Here is a 25368-nt window from a genome sequence, read left to right as displayed (position 1 = left end):
CCCAGTGGCATTTTCAGAAAATATATCTGGCCCTAAGTCATTTCTTGGACATTTTATTGTCAGGTAACTCTGGAAGTGTTCCACTACTAAACTTTGTTGAACCTTTAGAAATCAACTTTGAGCATTTACAGTACTGCTTTATATATACTTAGAAATAGGTAAACATTTTCCCAGAGACAGGAAGAAAAAGTACTCTTACTAAGCATAGGGGGCTTATTTCAAGAGCTAAGGAACCATTCTCGAGCTTCTACTCAGGTTGCTGCGCATTAACTACAGCAGTGGAGTATGCATCTTGGGACCTCTTGGTGTGTCACCTGCCACATTGTTTCTGTTTTTGTTGTTAAGTGCCATCCAGTCCAGTTTCAACTCACAGCAATAATGTATAGAATTTCTGAAGAGTGCCTGGTGAGTCTGAACTCCAACCTTGTGACTCAAACCGGCCTTGCAGTAGTCAGTCCAGTGCTTATCCTGCAGCACCACATGTACTGCATTAGGCACAGGATATTTGGTAATGAACAAGCAAACACAGAATTAGGGAGCACAGACTTACAGCAAGAAAAGCGACAGCAGAGGGAGCCAATGGAAGTCATATACACTATGGGAGGCTACCCAGCTTGTCCTTCAGTAACTCTAAAGGGTATGGCTTTACTATGTGACAGACAAAATTAATATTCTATAAATGATTCAGTATAATAAGTGTTATCCTTAGACATTGTAGCTTTTAAATTCCTTTTGATTTCAATATGTAGCTCATTTTTGGAATTATACTAAAAGGGTTTGTGTTTATTAGTGTTAATAATGGTAATTCGTTATTACTGAGTATCGTATCATTTATTGAGTGCTAAACCCTTCACAAACATCAAATCTAATTTTCACAGGAATGTAGGGCAGGTATTATTGCTTCTCTTTTAAAGATGAGGTAAATGAGGCTCAAAGTCTTAATTGTTTGCTTAAGCCCACACAGCAAGAAGTAATGAAGCCTTGTCTGTCTGACACCAAAGGCCATGTCCTTCTATTATACAGACTTGATTCAAGGGGCTGGCATTTATGTTCACTACTTTTTATTCCCTTAAGTTGCTGAGAGTTGGCAATATTAATGTGTTTGTTTTCTCGTAGTCTAGAGATAAGATGAGTAATTGAATTCAACCTGTCTAGAAAAGGTAGAAGTGGTATTTGTCAGTGAAGAAAAAGAAAATATTCCAAGCTTCAGAAAGAAAGAACCCGATAAGTTTATCTTTAAAAAAAAAAGGCAAATGAGTGAGATGAATAAGACATGACTATTAACACTGATAGTACCTAGGAGAAAAAAGACCTCCTAAACCTTCTTAGGAGGCCTGGTGTGGCGCTGTGGGTTAATGAGCCAATCTGCAAAGCTGTTTGAACTGCAAGGTTGATGGTTCAAGCTCACCGGCTGCTTCTTGGAAACTATACAGGGTCACTATGAGTTGGAACCGACTCGACAGTACATAACAACAAAACCTTCTTAAACTTAAACCTTCTCAGTGACTCAGTTAGCTTTTAAATATCCCCCAAAAGGTCTCTGACTTAGCAGATATTCTAGGGAGAGCTCCTTACAGCCAGCAGCCACTTATTCCTTGAACAGACAACACCAGAGATCCTCCTGTGGGATTTGGAGCCATCTGTTACAATACAACCACAAGGCGAGATTGTCTCCTTAACCGAACCCAGCTCTGCCTGAAACAGCAAAAGAAGTCAGAATTGTGACAGAACATCACCAGTAGAGAAATACTTTTTAAAGATGCTTTATGTTCTTCTCAGAGCTTTACTGAGGCATAAAATTAATTTTTTTTCATATAAAATATGAGAAAGGGTAGGTGCTGTTCAGTGTTATCAATACTAGTTGCTGTGTAGCTACATTTGTCAGAATAATAGTATTCAGTCATGGTAGTGTTGTGCATACAGTGAGTCCCCATTTTACGATGGGATTCTTACCATGGGCTTCTGTTCCTATGACTCTGTCAGGAGACTGTTCTAATTTAGATAGAAATCTCTTTTCTTAAATTGTTTTTTTTATCCGTATCTTTATAAATCCAAACTTTGAATATCTGTAAGTGAATATCTGAAAATGATAGTATCAGTAATTATGAGTTGCATCATTGTCCATAGTCCATATTACTAATGATGTGTACAACAAAAAGAGACAGTGGTAACGTTCCGTGGACTCCCGTTGACCTGGAGATATGAGAGAGAAGAGGAAGGGCTGGTTGGCCAACGTGTGGTGAGACCTGGGGACACCTGAGCACATGGATAAGGGCACAGCCACGGAGGGCTAGAGCTGAGAGTGAAGCATCTAGCTAATATGAAGTGAGGGGAGATGCACAAGAACATCCAGAGTTGCAGATAGTACTCATTTGACCTAGCATCAATGGCTTGATGATCAGAACTTGACAGGAGGAAGATAAAAAACAAAAACAAAAAAACAACAATTTTTGATAAAGGAAACAAGGGTAAATTGCTACAATTTGGTGAACTTGACCTATACTTATGGAGGTAGTAGCTTTAAATACCAACAGAGATGGAAGGAGTCTTCACATCAGGTATCAATGTGATTCCCTCTGTGCACAGGGTAGATAGGGATGGGCAACTTAGACATTGGCTACCTAAAATGAGGGGGCGATGAAGGCATGAAGTGACTGGCTTACAAGGTTAAAAGAGGGTGTTTAGTTTAAGAGTGTGTGAGGGAAGATAGAGTCCCCACTGAATAGCTTTCATCTTGTCTACATGGGTCCGGTAAAAAGAGATAGGATAAGGTTCTTATGTTTCAATAGTTAGTAATTGTTATTGTAACTAATTGCAACTGTCACAATTGTAAAGGTAAAGGTTTTGTAACAAAAGCAGGGGAGTAGTTAACCTTGCAGTTCAGAAACAGAGGACCCTAGGACCATCAAGGGAGAAGAGCACAAGTGGAATGTGGGACCTTATCCAGAGAAGCAGCAATACCAAAGATGGAGACAGAGATGGTGACATGGAGAGAGGAAGTGGCCGAGGACTCTAGATTCATGGGAAGAGAGGGACTGAGGTCTGGCGGCCAGGAGGCAGAGTTGCAGAATGTGCCCTTTGGTGGTGTAAATTATTATATATGCCTGAGTGTTTAAAATGTATGGTGGTGGTGTCTCTGTGCCGTGGAGTCGGTTCTGACTCATAGCGACCCTGTATAGGGTTTCCGAGGCTGTAAATCTTAACGGGAGCAGAACGCCTCCTCTTTCTCCCACGGAGCAACTGGTAGTTTCGAACTGCTGACCTTGTGGTTCGCAGCCCGATTCGTAACCACTACGCTACCAGAGCTCCTTCTCTCTCTCTCTCTCTCTCTCTCTCTCTCACACATACATATGTAGCTAAAGTGAATAGAGAGAAATGCTGTAACTGACGGTACATGGAGGGGATTATAATCATTGTAATGAAGCAAGGTGTATGATTTGTTGAATGTAAAACTGATGATCTGCCCTGTAAACTTTCACTTAATTCACAATAAAAAACATTTTTAAAAAACCACACAAAAAAAGCAGTGGTAAGTGTAGCTCATTGTAACTTGAATACATCAAAAAGTTAAGAAAGCCATATATTGATGGTCCTTAAGCATACCACTTATTTAAATTTCTGATTATGTGTCTTTAGAGCTAGAGCGTATGCTTGAAAATCATGTTGTTGCTGTTGTTGTTGGGTGACATCCAGTCAGTTCCAACCCATAGCGACCTTATGTACAACAGAATAAAATACTGTGCAAACCTCAAAAATGGTTGCTACACTTGAACCCATTGCTGCTGTCACTGTGCCAGTCTGTCTCGTTGGGGGTCTCCCACTTTTTCAATGGCCTTCTTCCAGGTATGATTATCTTGCTCAGGGACTGGTCCCTCCTGACAATACGTCCAGAGTATGAGAAATGATGTCTGGCCGTCTTGACCTTTAAAGGAGTATTCTGGTTGTACTTCTAAACAGGTTTGTTTTTCTTGCAGGTCACAGTACCTTTAATATTCTTGTTACTTTCCTTCTTAATGACCTTTGGCTTTCTTTCTGTGTGATTATCTTGATGTCATCCCAAATCTCCTCACTTTCTATCATTAGTGTCTAATTAATTAAATCTGTTCTTGAGATGATCTTTAAATTCAGGTAGAGTATGTTATAGGTCATGTTTTGGTTCTTATGGACTTGTTTTAAGTGTCTTAAGCTTCAGCATGAATTTGTGGTCTGTTCCACAGTTTGCCGTGGCCTTGTTTCAGCTGATGTTAAGGAGTTTTTCTAACATCTCTTTCCACAGATGTAGTCAGTTTGATTTCTGGGTGTTCCATCTGGTGACGTCCATGTGTATAAAATAATCATCTTTTATGTTGTTTAAAAGAGGTATTTGCAATGAATCACTCACTAGTCTTGCAAAATTCTACCATGTGATATCCAGCATTATTTCTGTCAAAACAGCCATATTTTCCAACTGATCCTTCATTTTTGCTTCTAACCTTGGCATTCCAATCACCATTAATTATCAGTACATCTTGATTGCATGTTTGATCAATTTTGGACTCATGAAGTTGGTAGAATTCTTCAATTTCATCATCATTGGCATTAGTGGTTGGTATATAAATTTGAATAATAGTGATAATAACTGGTCTTCCTTACAGATGTTATGGATACTATCTTATCCAGACAGCACTATACTTCAAGATAGATCTTAAAATGTTGTTTTTGATGAATATAATACTATTCTTCTTCAATTTATCAGTCCCAGCATAGTAAACCATGTGATTGCCCAATTCAAAATGGCCAGTGTTAGTCCATTTCAACTCACTAATACCTAGGAGTCTTGGTGTGGCTCTGTAGGATAAGCACTTGAACACAAGGTCGGTATGAACCACAAGGTTCACAGTTCAAATTCACCAGCCATTCCTCAGAAACGCTATACAGGGTTGCTATGAGTTGGGACCAACTCAATGGCACTTACCAACAACAATAATACCTAGAATATCAGTGTTATGCATTCTATTTCATTTTTTATAACAATTTTCCTAGATTTGTACTTCATATATTCCATAATCTGATTATTAATTGATGTTTGTCACTTTTTCCTCTTCATTTTGAGTTATACCCCATTAGCAAATGAAGGTCCTGAAAGCTTTACTCCATTTGCATCACCAACATTAGCTCTACTTTGAGGAGGCAGGTCTTCCCCAGTCCTATTTTATGTACCTTCCAACCTGAGGGGCTCATTATTCAGCACTCATCTGACAATATTCTGGTGCTCTTCAACATGTTTTAATATTCAATATTCTGGTACAACCTGACAGTGTTCCACTGCTATCATAAGGTTTTCAGTGGCTAAACATTTGAAAGTCGCCTGCCTCTCCTTCTTCTTTGTCCGTTTTAGTCTGGAAGCTCTGCTGAAACCTGTCCACTATGGCTGACCCTGCCAGCTCTTAAAATACCTGTGGCATAGCATCCAGCATCACAGCAACACACTAGTACCCCAGATCAGCACACTTTATATATGAGTGGTGGTTAAAATCATAGTCAACTTCTTACAGAAAACTCATAGTTTCCTTAGCTTATGTCATATTGTCTAGCACATATATCTTTGGATTCTGACATAAATCTTTGTTGATAGATTTAATATTATCTTTTTGCAGAGATCCTAGATATATTTCTTTACAAATAATAATTGCTTTGGCAAATGCAAAATAACTCTGTCTCTCTTGTATTTGGTCATTTGATGAGTTGGTAATCAAATAGACATGGAAATGCATATCTAGCTTGAAGGTTATAAAGTGAAATTTAAAGCCTGAAATAGATGTAATTTCCCCCCAAGGCACATTTGGTTTTCTTTTTAATAATATTGTTTAGAGCTTATTTACTAAAAATGGTTCTCAAAATGATCATCCCAAGCATGACATGTAGATTTGAAGATATTTGTGAGCAATGACATTCCTATAAAATAGGAATTTCTCTTAATGTATGTGAATGGAAAGAATTAAAATCTGGTTATCATAATTAATTCTCTTTATGTAATCTGTTTTTGATACAGATTTCTTCAAACACTTCGCAGTTGGGTGGTGCTGAACCTGTAAAACGCTGTGGAAAGTCTGCACTTTTTCAACTGGCAGAGGTAAATTTCTCAGGGTATATTGAAATAAAATCTGAAGGGAAAAAAAATCACACAAAATACAACGTTAACAGTATTCTATACATTGTACCAATCTCACCTAATACTATAAAGCATTTATTAAATTTTCAACAATGAGAGAGTTAATCTTTAATTTAGGAAAATGGAGTTTTGCTACTTAAAGTTATTAAGCATGGAAAAAGTTTACTCATAGAGATTATGAAATCATTTTCACAAGTAGTGTTTAAAAGTAAGATAAATTTTTTTCTATCTCAGGTTAGCTAAATAAATCCAGCGTGTGAACACAGAAGCTAGCCTCTCATTTTCCTCCACTCTCTTATAACATCTCTAAAGTCCTAGAAAGTACTATTTTTAAATCAGGTGGTTGGTGTTTTAAGATTTGTTTTTTAGTGAAGAACTCATGACATGTTCTAAAATCTCTTTTTATAACACCTGTCAGTTAATACCTTTGATGTGACATTGATATAAAATGCTACTAAGTATTCTTTTATAAAGTAGAAAATGACATTCATAAAGCCTGTGAGGAGCAGAAAGCCTTCACTTGATGGGGTGAAAGGTGTGGGAGGAGGATGCCGGAAGTGGGCAAAAAAACGACTTTCTCTGCCATACTGTGACCACTCTGCCTTAAGGAAATATGTGAAAGAAATGTCTTTAGCACTAGGATACTGTCAGAGCAGTTTCCTCTTTTGATGAGACAAATTAGGAGATCCAAAATGGTTGACCCTATCTCTTTATACTAAACTTTTTCTTTCCTATCACTCTTCTGACTTCCTTCCAATGTGCTTCCTCTGAGGTTTTTTGTGATACGGTTTTTAACAAAATTTTTGTAACTCATTAAACATGGATAGACCTATTATTATAGCTTGTATCATAAAATTTGAGATGTTTTCAAAACACGGTAAGAAGACCCTTCACACAAAAATCTCTAAGGCTTTATATACTTATGATTCCAACTATGTAAAGGCAAAACTATAGAAGCAGTAAAAAGATCAGTGCTGTCTGGGGTTGTGTTGGGGGTGGTGTAGAGAGAAGGTTAGATGAAAAGTGGAATGCCGGACATTTTTAGGGCACTGAAACTACTGTAATGGAGGATACAGTAAATGCATCTGTCAAAGACATTAGGACTATACAACACAAAGAGTAAACCTGCTGTAAACTACAGACTTTAGGTAAGAATGTATGTTCCACACCAATACAAGATGATAATATGGGAGAAACTGGGCAGGGAAGAGGGGAGTATTTAAGAACTCCCTGTACTTTCTGCTCATTTTTTTCTGCTCTAGAAATTAAATTCTGTTAATGAAAATAATTAGAAGTTTTAAATGTCCAATATCTTTAAATTGGACTGTTAAAGACTGGGCAGATCCAATTATAACTATGAATAGTAAAGAAGAATATGAACAGTGGAACAAATGGACCCGTTTGCTGTTTTACAATCAAGTTGATGTGCTTCTTGTATAAGACAAATTTATACCTAAATTGTTGTTGTTGTTGTTGTTAAGTGCCGTTGAGTCGGTTCCAACCCATAGTGACCCAATAGAGGGTTTCTGAACTGGAACTGATGAGCTGAATCCGCCGACCTTGCAGTTCAAACCAACTTTGCAATCCAGTGCATTAACTCACAGCGCCACACCAGGACTCCATGCCTAAATAGAGGATGACAAATTACTGGAAACCCCTAAGAAAAACCTGTGAAGACAGCAGAGAATAGTTCTAAAATGGATGGGGTGAGTCAGTGGAAAAGTACTAATTCAAATGTAACTGAAATAGTAAAGATCTGGCAAAAGAGTACCTTTGGAGTAAGAGTTGTAGGAATTTTCACCAAGACACTGCAAGGTCTCACGTTTTCTTATGTCTTTAAGACTGTGTAGACTGTCAGTTAATTTTGGAAGAAGTGATTATATTGTTTGAATAATATGACTATATGGCCCTCTGCTTGTTCTTGGTTATATAATTATCTTGATATACATATATAAATCAAGTATGTGTGTGTATATGTATATGATATATGATAGTAAGTATAAAAGTATTGCTACTAGGGTTCCAGTTCCTACATGCATCATTTATTTCAAATAAAATGTATTTAAATATGATAATACACTGTCTTAATCTCATTAGGAGTCCTGGTGTGGCGCTGTGGGTTAATGTACTTCTCTGCAAAGTTAGTTTGAACTGCGAGGTATGCAATTCAACCTTACCAGCCACTCCTCAGAAAACCTATACAGGGTCTCTATGAGTTGGAACCAACTCGATGACACTTTACAAGGAATCCTGATGTAGCACTGTGGGCTAAAGCACTGGACCATGAGGTCAGCAATTCAAACTCACCATCCACTCCTTGGAAACTCTATCCAGGGTTGACTAGACAGGACTTAACAATAACAACAAGAATCTCTTTAGGATGCCTTCCCAAGAATTCTAATCAAAACAGTGGCTTGCAAGGAAATTTGCTGAGCCAAAGAAATTCAAGGCAAAAGGGTCAGCTCAGAAGTTATGGTGACTGTTCTCTTTTTTGGAATTCCAAAGAGGTCATCTTGATAGATTTTCATGGTGATCACGGGGCGTTGTTATGACGATGTTTTTAAAAACTGAAAACTAGATTGGTGGGTAAAAGGCCAGGAAAGTTGCGCCAAGGGATTTTTCCCCCACCAAGATAATACGCCTCATTCTTAAGGGCAGTAAGGGTTGTCTTAACAAGAATTTTGTTGGGCAACCTTACTCCACCCACCCTCCAGTCCTGATCTTTTTATTATTTTCAGACTTCTGTTTGTTTACAAACCTCGAAGAGCATTTAAAAAGCACATGCTTTGAGTCCCTGAAGAGTGCCAAAATATGGTATAAATCAAAGAGCACAAAATTAGAGATAAGGAAACACTGCCTTCAGAAATGTATAGAAATAAACAGAGGATATGTCAAGAAAGAATATCATCACTTAGTGATATTTTTGTCTAATGAAGGTTTCTATTATTTGTAGTACTACTTTACTTTTTTACTTATCCTCATTTATAAATGTGTACATGACTATATCTACTACACACATGCACTAACATACATACACGAAAATATACACAGGCATATCCTGAAGAGATTTCAGTTTTGTTCCAGACCACTACAATAAAGCTAATATCACAATAAAGCGTATCACACAAATATTTTTGTTTCTAAGTACATATAAAAGTTATGTTTACATTATATGGTAGTGTTATTGTGTGCAATAGCAATTTGAAATTTTTTTTTAAATACTGGTCCAATTACCAAAATGTGGCACAGACACAAAGTGAGTACATGCTTGTTGGAAAATGACACAAATGGATTTGTGCAACAGGATTGTCACAAACCTTCAATCTGTTTAAAAAAAAAAAAAAAGGCAGTATCTGTAAAGTATAATAAAGTGAAACTCAGTAAGATAAAGTATGTCTTTATATGTTTCTTACGATTAAACAATATCAAATTGCAAAACAAACTTTTCATGTATAATATGACTTTATTAAGTTTTAGAAATACATGAACTTTTGAGGTACTTTGCACTGTGGGGATGTTAAAGAGATGAATTTGTCTTTTCGTTTCATAAGATAGGATTCCCTACTGAATCAGAGCTCATTAAAAAGAACACTCTTCTAATTTGTAGGGATGCATCCCAAATATGAAGCAGATGCTATGGTATAACAGATGTTTGAATACTGGTATCATAATTTAAAGGGGTAAAATGACTGAAATAAGTCTATTCCAATTATAGCAAATCAGCTTAGTCTCAAACTTAGTTTCTTTAGCATTTTGGTAAAAACATAGGCTTTTGATAAAACAGGGTTACTAAAAAATAGTTTACTAAGAAAACATCATTAATTGGACTACGTAAGTATGATGCCATAATTCTGGTAGCGCTTGTTTTAGAATAGCATCCTGAAACCTTCCAATTTCTAACTGAACATAAATATTTACACAATGGATTAATCAACATCTCCAAATAACTACCACTAGAAATAGGCCTCCTTAATTTGTTTACTCTATGTGTATTTGATGTATTTTTTTTTCTTCAGTAAAACATAATATTTAGTTATTTCTGGTGTCTCTGTAAATAAATGGATGTAGATATTGAGGGGATATTTTTCCCTGGTGCCCATAAATGCTGCTGTTGACTATAATCTAAAGTTATTATTATTGTTAAGTGCTGTCGAATCAGTTCCAACCATAGTAAACCCTGTATAGGGATTCCAACGAGCAGCGGGTGAGCTTGAACTGCCGACATTGCAGTTCAAATGGCTTTGCAGTCTGGAGCATTAACCCACAGCGCTACACCACTACATCTTTAAACGCACCCATTACAAACAGAACCACCAAGAGGACATCTCCGTTTTGGGCCAGACTTATTCAGACCCTTTCTTGGTATTTATTAAAGGTGGCCAGTGATTCAAGCTCACCAGCTGCACCTTGGAAACCCTATACTTGGTCAGAATCGACTCAACGGCACCTAACAACAACAACAGTGTCCTGGTGTGGCGCTGTGGGTTAATGCGCCAGGCTGCAAAGCCGTTTGATCTGCAAGGTCGGCGATTCAAGCTCAACAGCTACTCCTCGGAAACCCTATACAGGGTCGCTATGGGTCGGAATCGACTCAACAGCACTTCACAACAACAACAATAGCATAGTGGTTACAAATTGGGCTGCGATCCTTAAGGTCAGCAGTTCGAAACTACCAGCTGTACCGCTGGTGAAAGATGAGGCTTTCTGCACCTGTAAAGATTTACAGCCTCAGAAACCTTGTGCAGGGTTGCTATGGGTCAGAATTGACTCGACAGCACTTAACAACAACAATCCACTGGTGACCTACACATCACTCCAGGTATTCTTCATCTCTCCTCTGCAACTAGTCCCCAAAGTCATCTGTTTGAGTGGAGGAATATCATAGATTATCCAGCCTTTTTCTCTGTCTTGGAGGGAAGTGCTTTTCTTTCTGCCCTTTCTTTCGTGCCTCTGTCAAGCTAAATGAAGGCAATTGCAAAAGAACAAAAGATTAGGGAGGGGTACATGTAATCTTCTAGTTCTTTGGCAAGGAGCAAAAAATGTTTTAGACATAGATTCATCTCTATACCTTGCTCCAGTTTAACTGGGGAAAACGAGAATTGAAGAAAGTTGACAGCAGAAAGGAGAGACTTGGAACAGCCAGGACTCTTCAATTTTTTTATTGGACAGATGAATACATTTCCCATAGGCTCAGTGGACAAAACAGAAAGTAGTTCAGTTTGATCAGCCAAAAACAAGTTGGAGCAAGAGAAGCAAGACAGACTGGGGATCTGGGATTGGGAGGGGTTGTCAAATGACAGACCTGGAACATTCTCTAACATCATGGACCTTTGTATAGAGCCCTCTAAACAGCTTTCATATGCAGTAGTGATAATCAGCTGGTTTACATCATCAGTACAGCTGCCCTCGTAACTAAAATACCAAAGTATTTCCTACTGTTGGTGACTCAAGCTCCCTGAGTACACCTTCATCTTCTCTGCTGCTGGCCTCCCTAGGCTCCTGTGACCCAACAATAAAGGAAGGACACAACAGGGACCTGCAGGGCCTTGTCCCCAGCCCTAAGGCCATTTCCCTTCTGACTGATTGGTACCCCTGTCTGTTAAGTATTCCAAACACCACACCTCCTCATGACATCCCCTGAGGTCATTGAGTCTTAGGCAGAGTTAGCAACAATAAATAAAAAAGGCAGTTAGCTTTACCTTCACCATTCTCCCTCCTACCCCTTAGCCTCAGAAGCTTTAGACCTTATGAAGGAAGGGCCAGGGATGTACCTAAAAACACTCACCTTTCCCAACTACATCCCTGAAGGCTGGAGTGGGAAGAGGAGTGAAGGAGAACATCCCCCACCTCCTAAGACAGAGGAAAGTGTTAGCAAGAAATATCTTCTGTTTGTTTTTGCTGTTAAGTGCCATACAGTCGGCTCTGACTCATATCAACACTGTATAGGGTTTCTGAGGAGCGGCTGGTGAATTTGAAATGCCAGCTTTGTGGTTCAGACCAATCTGTGGCACCAAGAAATATTTTTGACATGTTTGTTGCTGTGCCTGCACTCGCTGAACAGGTTAAAAGACAACTGAAGGAAAAATAACAGAGGCACAGGGAAAGATTTGGATCAAAAGACCATATTTTCAGTTTGGATATTGTTAGGGCCCCTCTCCCACTCCCCCAGGCCTTGGAACCTAGACATGCTTTGGGGAAGTAAGCGTACCTTGATTCAGGCATTTGATTGCCATTTTAAATTGGGTAGAAAATATCCCTCCTAACTTTTTATTGTTATTTGGGTGAAAGTTTACAGAGCAAATTGGCTTTCCATTCAATAATTCATGTACATTTTGATTTGTGCCATTGTTTATAGTCTCCATCATGTCATAGCATTCTTCCCACATTTTCTTTGTGCTTAATATTTCCATTCATCCTTCTTTCATATCCTTTGCTGCCGTTTTTGAGCTTTATACTAGGATAAATACTGCCCTTTTGAGATTTCCTATGATTGATTGTTTTAAGAAGTGTGTACCTAACCTTGTGTTATTGTTCACCTTGGCTGAAAGTTGAGTCACCAGGGTGAGCTCCATTACAGGCTTGAAGCGTGACTAAAGGGCCAGGCATATCAGACCAGTAAGTCTGGTCTTTTATATGATTTTGAATTTTGTCCCACATTTTCCCACTGTGTCCTATACCTTTTATTGTGATCCCTTTCAGAGTAGCCAAGCGCCATCTAGTTCTGATCTCAGGGTCATGGAGGCTGAGGCTTGTGGGGTCCATTAGCCCTTTGGACTAATTGTTTCCATGAATCTTTGTTTTTCTTCATTATTCTTTGCTTTGGATAAGGAGAGTCCAGTAGTTGTACCTTAGATGACCAGTCTTGAGGAAATGAGTCACTGGGAGCTCAGTTCCATAGTCTTGGGGGGATGGGGGGAGACAAAATAAGGTTAATTGCTATTACATGGTTCACAAAGGCAATGTTCTATATCCTACATTGAAGAATGATGACTCAGGTCTTAAAAACTGGGTAAACTTTCAATAGTAGAAAATATCTGAGAATTTAAGGGACTGTTCCAGGTATTTTAAAGGGATCTGTTTGTTAGCCAGCCAAGAAGGGAATTTGTCATAATGCTGCTGTGGACAGGTGAAAGAGAAAATACAAGGTGTTATGTTTGAATTTCCATTCAGTTCATTCTGTTCCATGAATCATTTACTTAATTTAAGCAGGCATTGTAATTGTATTGTTTCCCCTCAGTTTTGAAATCAATTAGATCAGGTCATACACCTGGAAATCATTGTAAATTATAGTTATAGTGTAGACTAAAGAGGCCAAGATTCCTTAACATTTCAGCAAATAAAATTCTACACTTGAAGATCCAAATTGCCTAATATAACAAGTGCAGTCAAATAATGAATACTCACTGCCATCCAGTCGATTCTGACTCTTTGTTGTTTTTAAGTGCCCTCGAGTCAGTTCCAACTCATAGTTACCCTGTATACAGTTTCCGTGGAGCAGCTAGTGGGCTTGAACTGCCTACCTTGTGGTTCACAGTCCAGTGCTGACCTACAGCCCCACACCGGTACCGAGACACTCGTTCTTTACAGGAGTGGATAGAGCAGCTGGTGTGTTTAAACCCCCATCTAGGGTTAATAACCCAGCACCTACCTCACAGGTGTTACTGCCCACCATACAGTCTGTGAATGATGTTATGTGATTTGGACCTTGTGCCACTGTATTATGTACAGGAGAGTCACGCAGGACTGTCACTGAGCGGGGCTGTGCAACCAAGATAGAGACAGCAGGAAAACAGCCACTATTGATCCTGCACGCACGGTCACTGCTAGTGCTCCCAGAGCCACGCCCATGCGCTCTAGCGCGCATTCGCAGCCCAAGCCAGCTGCAGTCCTACTAATTTTAGCCGCTTCCCTGCCTGCCTTCCCACCCTCCACCTCCCAATGGGCTTCAACTCTTCCAGCCCCGCCCACTCTTCCTCCACCGCCGCCTCTTCCCCGGGGTTACCTTTTCTCCACCACCACCACAACCTGGTGGATATCACTGGAAGAGCCATGGCCTCGAACTCAGAGTCTCTTAAAAGCAGCCAAATGGTGCTGCGACCTCGGCGGAGCAGCCCATGCAGCAGCTCTGATGTTGTCTGTGATTCCAGCCGGGGGCAAGCACAGTGGGACAGAAAGCCGCAGGTGAGCATTGGGACCTGATCTCCCTGCCACCCCAAGGCCGGAGCTAAGTAAGATGTAGGACCTGGAGAACTATTAAGAAACTGATCAGATCTTCGTCTGTAACAGATTAATATGGACATATATAGGAGGGGGCTTCAAAATCAAATGTTTTTGAAGAAATGCCATTTTTCCATTATTTACACAAACGTTTTTATGAATCCCCCTCCTGTATACTGTGGGACATATGCCATGGGACATTGCTGTTGGTCTGTCGGTTGCCCGAACAAAATAAGCAACGCATACAATTGTTAGTATGCTGAAGTGGTGGTTGTTATGTGCTTTGGAGTCCATTCCGATTCATAGCGTGGACCTTGTACATGGTTTCTGAGGCTGTAAATCTTTACGGGAGCAGAAAGCCTCATCTTTCTCCTGCGGAACAGCTGGTAGTATGCTGAGGTAGTCTCAGATTTCTTTTGAGATCCAATGGCAGGAGGAGGAACAAGAAACGTGGCGGTGGGTGGAAGATGTTGGTGAAGAGGAAGGACCAGCAGGGCTGGAAGATTTTAAACACCGTTAAACCTACTGCCATCCAAGGAGCTCTGGTAGTGTAGTGCTTACGAATCGGGCTGCAAACCACAAAGTCAGCAGTTCGAAATAACCAGCAGTTCCGTGGGAGAAATCCCGTAAAAATTTACGGCCTTGGAAACCCTGTACAGGGTCACTATGAGTCGGAACCGACTCCACGGCACATAACAACAACAAACCTACTGGCATCTAGTCGATTCCAATTTATAGTGATGCTTTATAGGATTTTCTAGGATGCTTTATAGGGTTTTCTAGGCTGCACATGTTTTCAGGAGCAGAGAGCCGCGTCTTTTTTCTGCAGCTGACCTGGTGTTTACAACCCAATGCGTAGCCTGTTACGCCACCAGGGCGCCTTTTAAAGGCCATTGGTGGTGGTAAAGTGCCAACGAGTTGGTTCCGACACATAGCAACCCTGTATAGAGTTTCAGAGGCTCTTTAAATCTTTGTAGGAGCTGAAAGCCTCATCTTATTCCTGCAGAGCAACTGGCGAGCTGGAACCGCAAACTTTGTGATTCACAGCCCAGTTCCTATTGTGTGGAGCCACTGGGCTCCCTTTTAAAGGTCATTTTTTGTTGTTGCTAAGGGCTCTCAAGCCGGTTCCGACGCATAGCTAGTTACCTTGCATAGGGTTTTCGAGGAGCGGCTGGCAAGTTTAAACCGTAGACCTTGCAGTTTAAACCAACCTTACAGTAAAATGCTTATATTACAGCGCCACACTAGACTCCTTAAAGACCGTTTATTGTTGTTTTGTTGTTAAGTGCTGTCGAGTCAGTTCTGACTCATAACACCTCCCTGTAGGATTTCCAAAGAGCGGCTGCCGAGTTTGAAGCGCCAACCTTGCGGTTCTGGCAAGTAGGGAGGAAGGAAGGCACTCTTCACCAGCTGCGATTTTGCTATTTTAGAAGAATTGTTGTAGGTTATTGCTATCAGTCGGTTCTGACTCATAGCAACCCTGTATAGGGTTCCCAAGGAGCGGTTTGTGAGTTTGAACCACCAGCCTTGAGATTCAAACCAACCTTGAACTCAAGCGCTTATCCTATGGCATCACACATCGGAGCCTGAACTATTATGCTATATTCGTTTTACTTTTCATTTTTCCGAAATAATTTTGAGTATTTTACTTTCAATTTGTATATAATGTATTTTAATATATTGTATCCACAAATATGTTCCATTATCGAAGGTAATGATGAGTGGCATTTATTGAGTGCCTATTGTATTCGAAGGAGCTCTGGTAGCATAGTGGTTACGAATCGGGCTGCGAACTTTTAAGGTCAGCAGTTCGAAACTACCAGCCGCTCCGCGAGAGAAAAATGAGGCTTTCTGCTCCCGGTAAAGATTTACAGCCTCGGAAACCCTGTACAGGGTCGTTATGGGTCAGAACCGACTCACCAGCACTTGACAACGACATTGTATGCTAGGCAGGAGAAAAATGAGTATTTCTGTTCCTGTAAATATTTACAGCCACAGAAATCCTCTACTGGGTCACTATGAGTGAGAACCAACGCGAGGGTATTAAACGACAGACAATAATTTTATGCTGGAAGAAAGCCCTGACTACTTCTGAGAAATTTATTACCAAAAGCCCTATGGATTACAATGGTCCAATCCCACTGTATATGGGGTCAGTGGGTCCTCCTGAATCCAAAGCCCACTCTGTGGCAACAAACGACAGCAGCAACTACTGTGTGCTATTAGTGTTCCCAAGTACTTTATTTGTACTGACTCATTTGGTCATCCCAGTCTTCCTCTGGGATGTTGTTGTTATGTGCCATGGAGGCGGTTCTGACCCATAGTGACCCTGCACAGGGTTTCCGAGGCTGTAAATCTTTACGGGAGCAGAAAGCCTCATCTTTCATAGGTACTGTTAAAATTCCTCTTTGATAGATTAGGACACTGAAGCACATAGAGACTCTGTGACTTATCTAATGCCATGTGTACAGTAAGTGTCATAGGTTAGGTAGGAATCCAGGTGCACTGTTTCTAGAACCTGTGCTCCAAAACACTGGGCAATTTGGTTGCCCTGTTTAAATGAATAAATGACTGTGCAAGGTGCTTGTTATATGAGTTTGCTTATTATAGAAATATCTATGGAAGACAGTTTACTCCTACACACACATATATATATGACTGAATAAGATGACAGATTGTTCAAGACTGCTGTCAAAGAAATGGAATTGATATTTCCTTTTTAAAAAATGGCTGTACTTTTGCAACTGCGAAGATGCAGCTTACACCGGTAACTAAGTGCGTGTTGTACTTTGGAAGGTACTTTAAGGGTTGTAGGAAATTATAGTATATGATGCCTGTCTTCAAGGAGTTTATTCTCAAATTACAGAAGAATTAGATATAAGAAATGAATAATGCAAGCCATTTCATTGAGAATTATGTAGTGAAATGACAAATTTCCAGTTGGGTAATTAGTGATACAGAAAGTCAATGTGTTAAAAACAAGGGAAAGGATAAATAATATCGCATTAGCAGGAATGTTTTGGAGACCAAAGACTGAGGAGAGAACAGGAATCTGGTTATTGATGAAAGAGTTGTTTAAGAGTACAGGTTGAAACTTATAGCCTTTTGCCCATATCCAGTTTGCAGAGACCCTTTACTTGGTCTCCATTTTCATTTGCTTGAATCATGTTTTTCAGTTTAATTACTGTCTAATATTTTAAAGTTAGTCTTTAAATACAGATTTCTAACTTTTCATGAAAATGTGAAAGATCTGGAGACAGTGGGCAAGCCTTTTTACATGAAAACTAACTGGCCAGAACTGAATAGTGGCAGCTACCTTTGAGAGACACTTGCTTTCCTTTCTGTATTAATCTCTGTCCTTGAAGCAAACATTTATTGCAGTCATTCGCTTATGCTTGGCCTACTCCTCTTTTTTGTACCCTGACCATTCATAGTGCAGATTGTGACTTCTGCTTAATTAAATGGGAAGATAAGAAAATAAAGCAAAGAAATAAAGGGAAACAAACGTTGAGATACATGGATTGCAACAAGTAATCCAGGTTGGCAAGAATTGAGGATTGGGCTAGGAGATGTATGGAAAATGAAGATAAAGTGTAGGCTAGAGTCAGAATTTGGAGAGGGAGCATGTTTACTACAAAGCCAAAAAAAGTGTGTACTTGAAAGTCATAAGCGGCCATTGAAAATTTGGGGTAAGCTATGCTGTGATGAAAGTAACACTTAAAAAGATTTACTTGACAAGTGGTCTTGAAGTGCACCAGATTGCCTCTGTGGGCATTCAAGTATGATAAGGTAAAGAATCAGGATTGAAAACAATTGTCAGTACAAGCAGGAGACAGAAACAGCAGGAAGTTTCAGGTATCCAGTCGAATGTGATTATTGAGTCCATGGTGAGAGGTGAAGAAAAAAAGGAGTTGGAGATGACTCCAAGGCTCTGGGCCTCACTGTGGGAGAGTCATGGCTTCCATAAATTTGATGTTCACCACGGAGACCTCCTTTCAGTATGTTCGTGACTGAAAAGGAAGTCCTACTAGTAGTAAAGTAGAGTTGAAAGAACCTAAGGAAGAAGGAATAATGGAAGAAATCCAATATAAGAAGGGTCAAGGGAAGAGACTGCTCGCTAAATATAAATAGTTCACTTTGTAAGACATTTCTCTGAGCATAGAAGAAAGTCAAAAGGCAGTCACCGTAAGATTGCTAAGTTTGTTCTGTGGTCCCCCTTATCTGTGCTGTACTTTTCTACTTTATCTCAAGTTTAAACCTAGCCATGTTTTTTAAAGTGACATTGAAGAAAAAGAGTGTTGAATGTTTTTCCAGACACATTCATCAACTATAAAGAAGCAGGATTATAATATGGTGGGGCCAAAGGAAATCGAAACATTGTCATTAGCCGTATTTATTAGAAAAAGTAGATGTAAACAGAGGCCTCAATTCCCTAATTTTTTTCACAATCATATCTGAAAACCACACACACAAAAAAAAATTTGCTTCAAGTTTTAAAGCATATCTGAGGGTGATCGTCTCAGCTGATCCAGTAAGTCTGGAGTTTTTTAAGAATTTGAAATCTGTTCCACATTTCTTTGCCATTCTATAAAGATACGTCTAATGTGGTCTTGATCAGAACCATTAGTAGTGGTAGCTGGCACCATCTGGTTCTTCGGGTCTCAGAGTAAATGAGGCCGTGATTTATGTTGACTATTAGTTCTCAGCGGTTCGAAACTACCAGTCGTTCCGCGGGAGAAAGATGAGGCTTTCTACTCCCGTAAAGATTTACACCCTCGGAAACCCTGTACAGGGTCGCTATGGGTCGGACCCGACTCGATGGCACTTAACAACAACAACAATTAGTTCTATAGACTACTTTCTTCTCTGAGTCTTTGGTTTCCCTCGTTCTTTTTTGTTGCAGACAAGTAGAGACCAATACGTGTATCTCAGATGACCCCTTGTAAGCTTTTAAGATTGGAAAGTAGAATCTATACTCTGTGAACCATATTATGGCAATTATCTAAGTTGTTCCTTCTCACTGTGGTCCTGAATCTACAAACCCAGAAAATCAATCTCATGGGGTGTGTTTGGTTATGTCTAGTATGTATTCATAACCATATTCCTTATGTAGTTTACTATAGAAATGGATCTATGAGGAAACTTTAGAAGATTCATGGAAAAATTCCATTGTCTTTTCATTTCATTCTTCATGAATTTTTTGAAGCCCCCTGTTACATGCATGCACACCCATATCTGTGTGTACATTTGCTTATAGATACTTCTGTCTGTGCATTCACACGTTCCCTCATATTAATACTTGGATGCCTGTATACATATTTGTGTAACTACATACATTTGGGTGATGGTTGAACTTTGCTCATTTGTGCTTGATGTGAATTATTACCTCCATCCTATTGTAACCCTTTCAAGCCCAGAACATCAGTTTGCAGATCTCTCCTCAGATCTCCTACACTGTCATGAGACAAATGGATTCTCACATATAAAATATATTTAAGGGAGCCTTTTACTGGAATGTGCTGGTGTGGAGTTATGTGTTGTTTCTAGAGCATTCCTATTCTAAAAATTTCCAGTCTTTCCCAACTGCACTGACTTACGTTTAGAGAAACTGAACTGTAGGAATGCACCTAATGACTACTTTCACCGTGCACCTAATGAATACTTTTAACATCTTTGGAATGACTTTAGCAGAGGGCTTTCTTTATATGGAGCAAACACTAGCCCTATCATCCTGAGTCTTCAGAATCATCAATAAAATAGTGTGAATAAAAAGAAACATTTGAACCACCATTTCTCCTGATCCTATTATTTGAGCAAGCTAAATAAATAACAATTTAATGCACCCAGATTTTAGGGTTTAGAGCCTACTGTTTATCTTTTATGATGGAAGAAACAAATTTCCTTAGCAGTTATTCTATTATTTATTCTCAGAAACCATCAACCAGTGTGTATTTATATAGCAAAAAAAAATTCTGGTTTTATTTAATTATAGGAGAAATGCACATCTTGAAAAACACTGCTAAATGCCATCCTAAGGTTATATGTACACTGTTTTGGCAGATAATAAGCCAATACAAAAATGATTGTAAATATACCTTGGCTGCAAAACATTTGTACTGAAAAGAAGGGATTTCAAAATTGAAACTTCTTGATTAGTGCTAGCATGTCTATTTCCACACTGCCTTGTTTTTCATCTAGCTGGTTCCTTATAACAGACAACAAAAGAAAGTATAATTAAGAGTGAAATAATATGATACGTTTGGAACCTTTTACCTATTTCTTAGTACCTGCCAAGTGGTTTCTACATCTGTGGTATTACTTCTTATCTAGCACATGATTTATTACTTTTCACTCATAATTTCAGTACATTTTAAAGCAGGACACATTAAATAAATGAATCGATTTCTTAAATTTATTGAAAGGAATACATTTATAACTGCCTTTGGTTTATAGAGAAAAGGTTGGTGCACACAGATTCATTAGGTCTTTAAAGCGATTCCCAATAACAAACCTTAAGCCTAAGGGGCAGTCTTACCTGGAATGAAAATGGCATCATCCTTGAACTCAGGGACATAAAAATAATCCATCCAGCATACTTTTATCTCATCCCTTCAATATTTCTGTTTCCACCAAGCTCTGGAATGACTGTTTTGTAATCTTTTTAATTATGATAACTTTTTATACATCTGTCAAACATATATACTATTAACACATTACTTTGTGTATGTGTGTGTGTGTGTGTGTGTGTGTGTGTGTGTGCTGCATTTCTTCCAGCACATCATTGTTAAGCCTTTATAGTTACACAAAACAAAAATCTCACTGTGGTTTCTGTTGACAGAGGTAAAATTGAAGTATTAGTGTTATTTTTAAATTTTTTATAAAGTAACTCTTTCATGGTATGAATCAGAATGCATTTTAAGCTCATCAAGTCACCTCAGAAATACTCAGTCTTTCAATTTAACACATCATCTGGTCATTGCCTTCACTTTGAAAAGCACTGTGATATTCATGGTGGAGAATACAAAGATGAACAAGATATATACATTATCTCCCCTCAGTTTGTAGTTTAAGGCATAATTTTTAAAATAAGGTGAACGTATACATTGGAGGGAGTAGAAAATACCAAATGTTAATGCCTACCATTTGATTTAAAACAATATTTTATCATCTTTGAATACAGCAGCTATGGGCACTCCATCTAGAAGATATCCTACCAATGATTTTACATTGTTCCTTTTAAAGAAAAGTAGTGTTTAAAGTAATAGAATAATACATTGTCATATACATAGGTGGTATGTACTGTTTCAAGATCTGATTAACAACCAATCTCAATTAAGAGTAACTCGATACAGTTAACAACAGACATTGTATTTCCTACAATGAATTTTTATTCATTTGAGTTCACATCAGTTTATGTGTTTTGTGTGCTTATCTTTGTCCACATCCATGTATACTTAATGGAGTTTGTACATTTGTAAATCCTGCCAAAGTGTTAGTGTATATACCTAAAAGTTTAGTTGCGTTATTAATATTTGTTGCCTCTGGGCAGGTAACTGATATAAGATCGTTTTAAATCTCATTTTTCTATCCAATTGTAGAATCATTGAATCCTAAAATGAAAAATTAGAGCCTAAATAGTTAGTCTATGAAGATCATGGCACACTATTAATGGCACTAGTAGAATAAATGGTATTCTTCTAATAATAATAGCATTTATACTATATTGAATAAGTCTACAGAGTATTATTCCAAGTGCTGTACGTAGACAACTGGTCAAACCTCACAATTGTATTTACATCTACATTTTATTGAAATTGACTCCATCTAGAGTAGATGGTGTGGCACTGCAGGTTAATGTGCTGGACTGCAAGGTCAGTTTGAACTGCAAGGTTGGCAGTTCAGGCTCACAAGCGACTCCTAGGAAACCCTATACAGGGTCGCTGTGAGTTGGAACCAACTCGACAGCATTTAGCAGCAACAACAGAGTAGATGCTGTAAAGCCAAAAAAGGCAGAAAAACTGACATCACTGTAATTACTGTTTTGCCACCATTTTGAGGCAGAAGGACAAGGAAAATGATACTCGGACCAGAAAACGTAGGCGGGGTGGATTATATTTCACATGAGTAACTCTTTGTAAGCTGTATGGTTTCAGACCAAAGAATTAAGACTAGTGGATAGAAATTTAGAGGATCATTTTTAATTTTTTGCTTAATTTTTTATTACTGGTAAGTGTAGGAGTTTGTGTGTGTGTGTAAACCAAAAAAAAATTATTGTTTCAATATTAAAAACATGTACAATTCAGTGACATTAATTACAGTCATGTTGTGCAACTACCACCTCTATCTAGTTCCAGATTTATCCATCACCCTTCACAGATTACCATTGCTCATTCTTACCTAATTACCATTTTTTCCCAAGTAGAACTGCCCAATAGTGGAATAGGATGCTAACAGTTGTCTTTGTGTAAAAACTGGGTAACCAACTCCATAGAATGTTACAGGAAAATGAATTCCTGGCTTGGGAAGAAGGTTAGATTGAATGATCAAGTGACACCCAATTGTGAGAATCTAATTGGTGTTTGAGTTTCATGATTTAGTGAGTAGATTTGTGATTTGTTGTTTTTGATTGGAAGTTGTGTGTTTTACAATTTGATTTATAGCAATATAATTATTTTTCATATAACATAGGATTAACAAACTCCATTTGTTAAAAAAAAAAACAACAACAAATAACTTATAAGAGCCTGAAACAAAGAACTGTATTGCATACCTACTGTTTGATGTAATTACCTACACAAGAAATATTATGCTATTTCCCAGAATACATCCCCAGAGTGAATGTCTGCATTTGTTCCATTTCACTCCAAACTCTGGAATCCTATCAAAGGTGATGAAGAGAATAATTTTGAAATATATTTGAGCAAGAATAGAGTTTGCAAAGTATTACTAGGTTTGCTAAGATGAACCTGTGCAAATGCAAACTGTCAGTATACCACTGTAAGAAAACCAGCCCCTGTATAGCAAAAGGTCCTTGAAGTGACTTCTTAAAAGCCACAGAGTGATAGTGGTTGAAAAACCAAAAATTTACTTTGAAAGTGCTTTTCTAGTCCTCTTTCTATGATTAGTATATTCCTTTCCCCAATGGGATGTACAACTAAGATATTCACCAAACCCACTTCCATTGCATCAATTCCAACTCAGAGTGATCCAGTAGTTTCCGAAACTAAATCTTTGCATGAGCAGAAAGCCTCCTCATCTTTCTCCTGTGGAGCAGCCAGTGGGTTCGAAGTGCAACCATGCAGTTAACAGTTCAGTGCTTATCCTACATGCCACCAGGGCTCTTGTATCTAAGGTAGGAAAATAAAAATTATTTCAAAATTGATAGGAAAACAGCAAATACTCCCAAGAGAACACAACATACAGGGAAAAGTAAATGTTTCAGTGTTCCAGAATTAGGATAAGCTTTTGCTTCTATTTCTTGTTGCCTGGTTTGATTGAAGGAAGCTGTCAGTCCTTGTAACCACTTGCTGAGGACTGAAAAGTTAATTTACATGAGTTTCTAAAGAAGACAGCTCCATGGTGAATCCTTAATATGTTAGATCTTTCCTGTAAATGATCTGAGCCGCTGGGTGCTCTTGTCGCGTTCATTTTTAAGAAACTCGAACTGCCTTCCTCTTGCCATCCCCTTTCCCTAACGTAGTCATCGCAACATAATTCTTACAGAAAGATTGTGATACACTGAGAGTACTAAGGGGGGGGGGGGAATGAAGTAAAAGAGGATCTGATATTTAATTCAATGTCTTAACCATTGAAACTGAATTTTCCAGATGTTAAGAATCTCTGACAACTTGTCATTTGATAAAATAAGATTTTCTTTTTCTTTTTTTGTTTTTAATGGATCCCATTCATGTGCTTGATTTGTGTGGGACAGCATTCCCAAATGCTTTGACTTCTAATTGCTTTTGCAGTTTAAAGTATGGCAAAGAATTACTGTGCTACCCTTGGCCTAATCAACATCATGAACCTTTTGATCAATTCCTCAATGGCAGAGACTGCTCTTACTGATCATTATAACTTGAATGTTCTCCAGGACCCTGATCCTTGGGAGCCATGCAATGAGAGTTTATAAACTAAAAACTTAAGTATTAAAAATTAATTTTAAAATAAGCTACAATATTTCCTTCTAGAAAAAAATAGTTTTATATTGCAGTTTTCAGGAACCTGAGAGCTGGAGAGAAAGATGGCAAGTTTCCCCTGTAATGTCTTATTTAGTGTGGAACTTTAGTTTTAGTTTAGAATGAAAAACTGCATCAAGCACTTGACCAATTCCTTTCGGGTCAGATGTGTTTTGGTGTTCAGAATTTTTTTATATTTTAGAGGACGTATGGATTATTTGTATTTTTTAGTATGTAGTCCCCCAGTGCATATCAAATACGGACTACTCTTGTAACAAAAAATACATGACTAGTTACATGGTGAAATAAATATAAAGACAATAAACAGCTTCAAATCAGGATTTGTAGCTGAATGAGTTCAAATGGAGTTTGTCACCAAATTAATATGGACCTTTTCAATTTCCAGAGTTTTTTTGGCTTTCAGGTTATGAGTAGGCATGTTCTTTTTTTAAAAACTGATGCATTCAGATCACCCTAAATGTATACACTAAGATTGTTCTGTGTAAAGTTTTCAAGGTTGTAACCTTTTGGAAGCTGATCATAAATCCTCTTGAGATAGTCATATCATCATTTTCATTTTACAAAGGAGGCAGATGACTCATAGGAATGAAATTACTTCATATAGGTCACAAAACTGGTAAATAATAAAACTAAGACTAAAATTCAGATCTTTTAACTCGAGATCCCATTTCGTTCTAACAAACCTTGTTTACATAGAAGTAACTTCTAATAGACTGGACAATGAAAATTCTGGCATATGTGTATCTAGAGTTCAAGAAGTATTTCATACTTTCTAAAACTGATTTTGAATCATGTAAATTCTTT

At 38.4% G+C, this 25368-nt stretch overlaps 1 protein-coding gene across 2 annotated transcripts in view; it reads left to right on the top strand.

Annotated features, from left to right (window-relative positions):
• The window catches only part of BBX (bobby sox homolog (Drosophila)), a 351342-nt gene that overhangs the window by 293391 nt on the left and 32583 nt on the right, over positions 1 to 25368 (top strand). For both annotated transcript variants that reach the window (XM_006873315.1, XM_006873314.1), the window contains exon 10: positions 6032 to 6112. In XM_006873315.1, the coding sequence (XP_006873377.1) occupies positions 6032 to 6112 (81 nt within the window). The remainder of the gene's footprint in view (positions 1 to 6031; positions 6113 to 25368) is intronic.

This window comes from Chrysochloris asiatica, unplaced genomic scaffold (assembly GCF_000296735.1).
Source record: "Chrysochloris asiatica unplaced genomic scaffold, ChrAsi1.0 scaffold00236, whole genome shotgun sequence".
Taxonomy (NCBI): Eukaryota; Metazoa; Chordata; class Mammalia; order Afrosoricida; family Chrysochloridae; genus Chrysochloris; species Chrysochloris asiatica.
Note: the sequence above shows the minus strand (reverse complement) of the source record. Positions and strands in the feature narration are given on the sequence as shown.